This window comes from Heptranchias perlo, chromosome 1 (genome assembly GCF_035084215.1).
Source record: "Heptranchias perlo isolate sHepPer1 chromosome 1, sHepPer1.hap1, whole genome shotgun sequence".
NCBI lineage: Eukaryota > Metazoa > Chordata > Chondrichthyes > Hexanchiformes > Hexanchidae > Heptranchias > Heptranchias perlo.
Window position 1 is genome coordinate 116,104,421 of NC_090325.1, and position 10,210 is coordinate 116,114,630.

General features: G+C 47.3%; 1 protein-coding gene across 1 annotated transcript in view; it reads left to right on the forward strand.

Moving 5' to 3' along the window:
• LOC137340753 (sodium-dependent organic anion transporter-like) overlaps positions 1 to 1,944 on the forward strand; it is a 43,261-nt gene extending 41,317 nt beyond the window's left edge. The window contains exon 6 of the mRNA XM_068003535.1: positions 1,627 to 1,944. Within this exon, the coding sequence (XP_067859636.1) occupies positions 1,627 to 1,697 (71 nt within the window). The 3' untranslated portion in view covers positions 1,698 to 1,944. The remainder of the gene's footprint in view (positions 1 to 1,626) is intronic.
• The last annotated feature ends 8,266 nt before the right edge of the window (positions 1,945 to 10,210 follow it).

Genomic DNA, 10,210 nt, shown 5'->3' on the forward strand with positions numbered 1-10,210 from the left:
CCCCCCGAACCAGATCCCCAGCACCTTCAGGTAATCCGACCTGACGGTGAAGGGGACAAAGGATCGGTCGGTCCAGTTCCCAAAGAACATGGCCTCGCTCTTGCTACGATTTACCCTGGCCCCCAAGGCCAGTTCGAACTGGTCGCAGATGCTCATCAATCTGCGGACCGACAGCTGATCCAAGCAAAAGACGGCGACGTCGTCCATGCACAGGGAGGCCTTGACCTGAGTGCCTCCGCTGCCTGGGATCGTCACCCCTCTTATGCCCGCATCCCTCCTGATGGACTCAGCAAAGGGCTCGATGCAACACACAAACAAGACGGAGGAGAGAGGACAGCCCTGCCTGACTCCAGATTTGATCGGAAAGCTTTCTGATTCCCACCCGTTGATTGAAACTGCACTACTGATGTTTGTGTAGAGCAGTTGGATCCAATTGTGGATTTCCTCATCAATTGGTACTCTGCTCTATTGCGCCATGTTGTGCAGGACACAACACACTACTATAATGCGATCCACTCTCGCTGGTGTGTATTGAAGTGCTCCCCCAGAACGATCGAGGCATCAAAATCGTATCTTCAGTCCTATCGCATGTTCAATGACCGACCTGGTGGCGATGTGGCTGTTGTTGTAACGACGCTGTTGCTCGCTGATGGGGTTCCTCAGAGGTGTCATCAGCCACGTGTGCAGGGGGTACTTTAAATATTTGAATTACTGCTTTACATATTGTCTCCCTTGCTTTAATTGCCAGCGGGACAATATGTAAAGCAGTAATTCAAGCGTGTTGCAGCCAGAATTTCTGCCCGCTCCTCAAAAGCCCGATTTTCTTTGTCCCCCGCCCCCAAAGCACCCACACTTTTCTTCTAAAATCGTGCCCTTTGTGTCAGATCCCATCTCAACTCGAGGATCTTTGCCTTTTTTTAGTCCAGCGCCGTTATCCTTGAGTGCTCCGCCCCTCTCCAACACTGGACAGAGGAGGTGCAGGAAAATCAACTGCATGGTATTTAGTGCACTGTACTGTGTAGTCTCCAGTCAATTTCATGTTTGACATCCTGGATGGCGTGACGTCAAGGCCTGGGAGTAGGCTATTTGCCTTCTAAGTTGTGGGATGGTGTATGATGCAGGATACCAAAAAGTAGATAAGAAAATAAATTTGTAATCGGGGGAATAAAACAAAAACATTGCACTGTATTCTGACCATCAGTCAACAAATGCCATTTTAGATTACATGATTTTGAAACCAAAAACCTCTAAGCAAGTAAGGAACCCAATCTTGTCAATCATCAGGGTAAAATGGTGCTGGATGATACATGTATACATATATACAAACATAAACACAAACATATACATACATACATATATATACTTATAATTCTAGCTTCACTGTTTAGAACATTATGAACGTAAGCTAGGAAGTCTATTGCGGGCAATGAAATGAATGTTCAGTCTGTCATGGATCTAGTGAAACAGTTGGTTCTGTTCATGACAACTTGCCTTTTGACCTTAAGACATTCAAACTTCCTGATGCAAAAATATGAATGCTACCAGCTGTAAAATACATTTGGCAACTGAAAATCATTTATAATATATTAGTTTTGTTTGTTTATAATTTTTTTTTGTTACAATCAGCTTACCAGCTATACAGGAGATTTAAAAAGCCCTCTGCTGCATCTATGGATTCATCTCAGTCCGTGATATAAGGCAAGAAGAAAGTCAACACCCAAAGCAGGCAGGACAAGGCACCAGCTGAACACAACGCTTCTAAAATGGCTAAGTCAATTTAACAAGCAGAGTTGAACTCTTCAGAGACTGGCAGATCCTATGAAAAGAATAGATTTCTTCCTTTAATACTTGCTAAATATATTCCTATTGCTTTATGATATCTGATATACTCCGTATTCCCCTTTTATTCTTTGTAACTTTGGTAATATGATGTACTAAGACTCTTGGCCTTCACATTGCATTGTTGCATTGCCAATAAAAGAATGAATGTTCAGACATTTGTCTACTTAAACTCAAGTGCACCAATGACAGCAGGAGGGGAATGATAAACTGGGATTTCAGCAACTCAGTATTGACGAAGAAGTGATTGAATGAAAAAGGACATAAAGTAAACCAGTGCTTCTGCTAAAATAGCTGAAAAAAGAATTTGATTTGAGCACATATTTGTACAAAAACATCACCCACAATAATTTTGAGCCTTATATTACAAGGATGACAGTGGGAGTAATTTTCCAAGTATGTACTGTTGGCAGAGAAACTGTATGTACTGAAAATATTTAGGCCAATAATATAACTTTAAAAAATCTGATCCTCAGAATAATGTGGGCTTATAGATAGGAAAAATATGTTAAAAGTGCTGAGTGGGTTGCAAGATTCTGTCTCAAAATACATTGAAAACTCCTACGTCAGGCTTGATCAATGGGAAACCCCATTCTAAAAGTGTCAACATTCACCTGTAGTACCTGTTATGCCTATAGGTGGTACTGTGATTGGCATCTACAGTGTTAGAGGCTTATCTGATAACATTAGGTGCAAAGTGCCTTGCCATTAGTGCATTCTGGCTCTGAGAGTCAGCATGCAGTTACAGTCTAAAGACACTGGGTACCAGCACAGGAACATAGTAGCTCTTATCAGAAGATCTCAATGTGGGGGTGAAAAGTAACCTTTTAGTGAAGTCAATGATTATTGAGCCAAAAAAAACCTCACTGCACAGTAACCATTCACCCCCTTCACCACCGGCGCACTGTGGCTGCAGTATGTACCATCCACAGGATGCACTGCAGCAACTCGCCAAGGCTTCTTTGACAGCACCTCCCAAATCCGCGGCCTCTACCACCTAGAAGGACAAGAGCAGCAGGCGCATGGGAACAACACCACCTGCACGTTCCCCTCCAAGTCACACACAATCCCGACTTGGAAATATATCGCCGTTCCTTCATCGTCGCTGGGTCAAAATCCTGGAACTCCCTACTAACAGCACTGTGGGAGAACCTTCACCACACAGACTGCAGCGGTTCAAGAAGGCGGCTTACCACCACCTTCTCAAGGGCAATTAGGGATGGGCAATAAATGCCAGCCTTGCCAGCGACGCCCACATCCCATGAACGAATAATAAAAAAATGTTATTCCAAATCCCAGCCCTAATCCCGCACTTTGCTCTAATTGCTGCACTGTTGCCCATATCAGGGGCATTCCTGAGATACTTCTGCTCCTCCCTTTCCACAGGCAGAGTTTAGTACCCATTTGCATCCATTCCTCATGCTGGCTACTGATACGCATTGTTGCATAACCTGTTGCACACACATACAGAAGGGAATTGAAGGGCCAATGCAGCTTTCCCAATTGTGTGGTTGACATATGACACATTGAGTTCAGCTCCAAACTCCAAGCCCTGAAAAGACTGCTCAATGTCCCGATACTGAATTGGAGATTGACAGTGAATGGAACTCAGCCCCACTGCTTGAAATTCCTGCCTCCCCCCAATCCCCAACCCCACTGACTGAATTTCCTGGGCTTCACCTGTCTCTCCCCACTAACTGAATTTCTAAGTTCAGTTAGGATTTGCTTCAAATATCCTAAGATTGTTTAATATACACTGTGATTCCTGTGCAATTGCAGCTGTGCTTTTATTGAATTCAGAAACAATTTTTTAACTTTACAAAAGCCATTGTTGAGCAGACACAAATCCCAACACGTACAATTATAGTTTGTGGGAACTTTGACAAAAAAAATCACACTTACATTTTGGATGGCTAGTTTCAAATTCAAGCTGAACAGTAGTGACGATCCCGCAAAGCTGAACTTAGCTGGGTCTTACTTGTACACATTATCACTTGCACTTTACCTCGTATTATACAAGTGAAATACATTTAACTAGATTGTGTACTCCCAGGATGGCACTATGAGAAGGTACCGAAAATTAAACAAGATTTATGAGTTAAACTTTCTTCAGCATTGAAGATTTTGCATCTATCATGTCATTAACACGCAGTTATAGTTATCTTTTAGTAGTTTGGTTTGTTTAATAGTATTTTTTCATCGACAAGTACACCAACTCCATCTTCTATTACTGTGACTGCAATAATGTTCAATGTACAAATAATAACACGCACATTTTAAGCGAGCCATTCTCTTAAATCAGAGATTTTTTACCTGAGAATTTCTTTTAGATACCAAATGTTTATATTCAATATTATGACATTAGAAGAATTTCATCAGGAGAAATGTTCAGAAATTATCCAGGTCTATTATGAACTGCATTTTCCCTCTGCATACCCTCTGATACTTCCTGACTTAATACTCAAACCTCCCAAAACACTGTAGAATCAGTCAGTCTGTGAAGGAAACCCAGGATGTGTTAGCCTGTTTAATGTATTACCCATCGGTACATTAATCTCCCCTTCAGAGGGCGATAGAAGTTTCGGGGGAAAAATTGGATAAGGGTCCGTTCTAGGCGGTGCGATGCGCTACCATCCCGTGCCCAACGGACCCTACGCAGGCAGCACGTGAACTTTGTGCTGCCTGATACTTACCATGAAATCTGCGTGCAGCAAGTGCAGCCCTCGCTGCTGAGAGGCTGCACGGAGAATGAGGAAGTTGGAAATGGGGCGTGGACAGCGCACATCATCAGCTGCCTGCACTACTTAAAGGTGCAGGCACATTTCCAATGGCAGTTACCACAGCCAAGTAGGAGAAGGGAGAATGGCATCACGAGTAGCTGCACCAGCAAGACAGCAGGCACCAAGATTCTCCGACAATACTCTGGAGGCCCTGGTGGAAGGTATGGACCAAAGGAGGGCAGGCATGCACCCGCAGGGTGGCCGGAGACCGTCTAGACTATAGCTGCGTAGGCATTGGCAGGCTGTGGCACAGGAGGTGAATGCCAGGAGCATTGCACCATGCACGTGGGTGCAGTGCCGCAAGAAATTTAATGATTTGACACGAGTGGTCAAGGTGAGTGAATGCAAGTGTCAAGTGGCACATCCTACCAACTGCACCAATACTCCATACACGACGCCTCTCGTCACCCACCCACCCACCAACAAACACCGCCCATCTATACACAATGCTGCATCTCACCCGCACATTGCACACACTTGCAGACCATACAACCACCATTCAAGTCACACAAACTGGCAGCTATTCGACCATGACAGGCACATCACCCGCATACCTTGCAGGACATTCACTGACACACTGTCCTCTGTCTTGCAAGAGAAGGTGGTGTATAACACCCGGCAGCAGGAGGGACCTGAGGCTGGACGGGCATGTCTACACGTCCTCACCCTCCTCGAGGAGACGGTGCTGCGGATCATTGGGCAGGCCGTCGCTGCAGCCGTCACAGCGTGCCGCACTGGAGGTCCCGGTCAAGGGGGTCTCTGCATATCTAATGCTCCTTCTCCTTTTCCACATCTCCCTCCTCCCATAATCTTTTCTGACTCACGTGCTGCACATGCTGCCAGCACACACGTCTTATTTGCTCCTCTCCCCACTCCACAACTCAACCTGTTTCCCTTTGTCATTGCAGATACCCAAGATCATGTAGCGGCACCCGAGGAGGAGGAGGAGGAGGAGGACGCTGAAGCCACACCGTCACTCAATCTGACACTCGCATCCAGCAGCTCAGAGACTGACACTGCGCGTCCTTTAGAGGTTAGATTAGAGGAGGGATCTGCATGTGGTGAGACACCGAGCACATGTGTGCAGGAGCCGGGGCGAAGGGAACAGATACTACAGGAGCCAACTTGCCGGAGGGCGAGGTCGCTCACTAGTTCTGCTGCAGACGAGTCAGATGAGGACATCGATGGGCGTACACCAACAAATGCTTGGGGCACTGGAAAGCCTGCCAGAAAGCCTGTGCATAATGAGAAGGGACATGGAGGAGTCCAGCTCCAACTTGGCACAGGGCTTTGCGCAGAGCTTGGAGCCCATCCTTTCCAACATGGAACGGGTGGTCACCTCCATCAGTGCACCTGTGGAACCCACCATGATGCAGCGTCTGATGACTGATGTCACAGCATCCATTGCAGCACAAACATCTGCCATCCAAGGTCTGACTGCTGCATTGGAAGCTCAGACTGCTGCTATCGTGGTTCTGGGGATCACTGTGGAACGTGGCTTCCAGGGCATCACAGCAATCCAGCAATCTGCTCTCCAGCTGATCACCAGGATTGCTGGGGCTCCGCCCCGGGAGAGTGTCAGTGGCGCTATGGATGTCGGACCTGCTGTCCTCTCTCAGGATGACAGCATTCCTGCTCCCACCCCTGCCACTCCATCAGTGTCCCTGTTGTTGCCTCTCGGCCAGCCAGGCCAGACTGCTGCAGCCCATGATGAGATGGTGCAGTCTGAAGCCGGGCCCTCCAGGCCCAGAGCAGCTCGAGGTCATCCTCCAAGGCCATCTGGATGTTCCTCCATTGAAAGCCAGCAGCCTTCCACCACCCATGCTCCAGCCACTGGGGAAGCACCTCGTAGGAGGACTAGGATAGGTAAAGGCACACAGACAACAGGCACTAAGGGAATGCACAAGGGTGAATAGTTCTGTTATGTTTGCATATTTTCATTTATTAATCCTTAAATGAGTTTGATTTTGCATTTGGTGGTGGTTTTTATTTATGCAATGAGCTGAGAGGGACACCAATGTGTAATCAGATGGAGGGCGATTTGATTGTCTTGTGGGAGGGGAAAGGTGGGGAATGTAGGACTGTTGGTGAGTTGGGGGATGTAGTTCCAATTATTGATAGCGGGCAAGGATCAGGCGAGCACGCATAGCTCTTGCAGACAAGGCATGTGGTTCCTGTTGCACCCTTGCGTCTTCCTCCATCTCCTCTTCTGGCTCCACCCCCTCCTCCTGCTCCTCCTCAGCCTCTTCCTCCTCCTGCTCCTCAGCCTCTTCCTCCTCAGCCTCCTCCTCCTCCTCCACCTCTGGCTCAGGATCTTCTGCAGTCGTTGGCGGCAAAGGCTGGTCCCTCATGATGGCGAGGTTGTGCAGCATGCAGCAGACCACCTCGAATCTGCCCACCTGCTCAGGGGAGTACTGCAGGGCTCCTCCAGACCGGTCCAGGCAGCGGAAGCGTTGTTTGAGGAGGCCTATGGTATGCACCACAATGTTGCATGTGGCAGCATGGCTTGCATTATAGGCCTGCTGTGCACGTGTGCGGGGGTTCTTGACCAGTGTCATGAGCCATGGCGTGAGGGGATATCCCTTGTCGCCCAGTAGCCAGCCTTTGACTGGCTGAGTCGGATGAAAGATAGCTGGCACGTTGGACTGCTGCATGACGAAGGCGTCGTGACTGCTCCCAGGGTAGCGGGCATCGACCTCCAAGATGCAATGGGTGTGGTCGCCCACCAGCTGCACGTTGAGGGAGTGGAAGCCCTTTCGGTTGACGAAGACAGCCGAGATGATGTGCGGGGCACGCAGGGCAATATGCGTGCAGTCCATGGTACCCTGCACCATGGGGAAGCCAGCAATGCGAGCGAACCCCCGTGCTCGCTTGTTCTGATTGTCTCTGTCGAGAGGGAAGGTGATGAACCTGTTCCTCATGTGGTACAGTGCGTCTGTGACCTCCTTTATGCAGCAGTGCACTGCATACTGCAAGATATTGCACATGTCGCCAGCAGAGGCCTGAAATGATCCTGAGCCGTAGAAATTCAGTGCCACAATGACCTTCACAGTCACAGGCAATGCTGTCCTCGCCCTGCTCTGAGGCTGCAGTTGTGACCGCACCAGTTGACAGATCTCGGTGACGGCTTCCTTGGTGAACCTCAGGCGTCGGATGCAATCCTCCTCGGTCATTTTGAGGTAAGAGAATTGATCCCGGAAGGCCCTCATTGGGTAGGGCCTTCTGCTCAGTGCCCTGCACCTCCTCGTCCTCTATCTCCTCGCAGCTTGACCTGCTGGGTGTGGCCTCTCTGCATGCTCCCAGTCATGCTCAATGCCCAATGGGAGCCCTAGCAGACCGCCCATGGTTGGCAGGAATGTTGTTCCACCATGGTTGTAACTTTCCGACCCGTAAGGCAATACCTGCCAAAGCACTCTGAAAAGTAATGTAGAAACTCTCAATTAGAATAGGGAGCTTCAAAAAACACTTCCTACTCCTCCAGCAGCCAGAAGCAATAATCCAGCAACTAACCTGCAACACCTGCATGGCCCTTTAAATAGTGCTGGTGTGGGGTCCTTCAGGCACTGTAAGAAACGTTTAGATGGTCGGGGATAAGACTGTGCATTGAGTTGAGCGTTTAGGTCCAAAATTGTGTGTATCACTTTAAATCAGCGTTGCACACTGATTGCAGCCATTTTCTCCCTACTTTACATACTTCCAATGTTCGGGATTAGCGCATGCTATACCAAGATGGCGTCTGGTGCACGTCACGCAGGAAATGTACGTGTGCATCCAAGACGCCATCTTGGATGTCGGAGAGGCTGTGTAGCGCCGGAACAACGGGCGCCTCACGGCCCAATTTAGCGCCCTTCTTTCTTCATGCATAGTGTTGTATTATTTAGGATAGTTTTGGGTGGATTGTCCCAATTTCTCGTTATTTTTACACACCTTTCATTCTTCTGTTTTTCTCTGCTCTCTTTTAATCTCTCAGATTGGATTTTTTAGCAGGCGCCACAAATACTTGCACCTGTTACTGTGAAGCTGGAATATTTCTCTACAACTGATTTAAACTGCTGGCATTTTGCAGTGGTATACCTCTGCCTCATCAGCCATTTTGGCATAAAAATCATAACTTTGCTAAGTCATGTGTAACTAATGATAGCTCATGATATTAGGAACATAGGCATATAGGAACAGGAGTAGGCCATTCAGCCCCTCGAGCCTGCTCCGCCATTTGATAAGACCATGACTGATCTGTGATCTAACTCCATCCCTCAATACCTTTGGTTGCCAAAAAGCTATCTATCGCACATTTAAATTTAGCAATTGAGCTAGCATCAATTGCCATTTGCGGAAGAGAGTTCCAAATTTCTACCACCCTTTGTGTGTAGAAATGTTTTCTAATCTCAATCCTGAAAGGTCTGGCTCTAATTTTTAGACTGTGCCCCCTACTCCTAGAATCCCCAACCAGCGGAAATAGTTTCTCTCTATCCACCCTATCTGTTCCCCTTAATATCTTATAAACTTCGATCAGATCACCACTTAACCTTCGAAACTCCAGAGAATACAACCCCAATTTGTGTAATCTCTCCTCGTAACTTAACCCTTGAAGTCCGGGTATCATTCTAGTAAACCTACGCTGCACTCCCTCCAAGGCCAATATGTCCTTCCGAAGGTGCGGTGCCCAGAACTGCTCACAGTACTCCAGGTGCGGTCTAACCAGGGTTTTGTATAGCTGCAGCATAACTTCTGCCCCCTTGTACTCTAGTCCTCTAGATATAAAGGCCAGCATTCCATTAGCCTTATTGATTATTTTCTGCACCTGTTCATAACACTTCAATGATCTATGTACCTGAACCCCGAAGTCCCATTGGACATCCACTGTTTTTAACTTTTTACCATTTAGAAAGTACCCTGTTCTATCCTTTTTTGATCCAAAGTGGATGACCTCACATTTGCCTACATTGAATTCAATTTGCCACAGTTTTGCCCATTCATCTAATCTATCAATATCGCTTTGTAATTTTATGTTTTCATCTACACTGCTTACAATGCCACCAATCTTTGTGTCATCGGCAAACTTAGATATGAGACATTCTATGCCTTCATCTAAGTGGTTAATAAATATTGTGAATAATTGAGGCCCCAAGACAGATCCCTGCGGGACTCCACTAGTCACATCCTGCCAATGTGAGTACCTTCCCATTATCCCTACTCTCTGTCGCCTTTCGCTCAGCCAACTTCCTAACCAAGTCCGTACTTTTCCCTCGATTCCATGGGCTTCTATCTTATGCTAGATGAAGATCATTAAACCATACAATAGCCTGTAAATTGCGCCGAGCAGTGAACGGGCAGTGCTCACCGCTCCATAGATTTATACTCACTGTCTTTACTGCGGGAACTTCCTCTAATAGGAAGCTGAGAAGAGCCCAGCATTAGGACCCCGGGAGAAGTGAGAGGAGCGATCTCTCCCCTTCACCAGTCAGATCGCAGCATCCTTGAAAAGTCGTGAGGAGTCAGAACCTTGAAGTACAAGCTGCAACGTTAATGCCAGGGAGTGAAAACTACAACAATAAAATCATCTGTAAAAACAGTTATAGACAGTGGAAAAA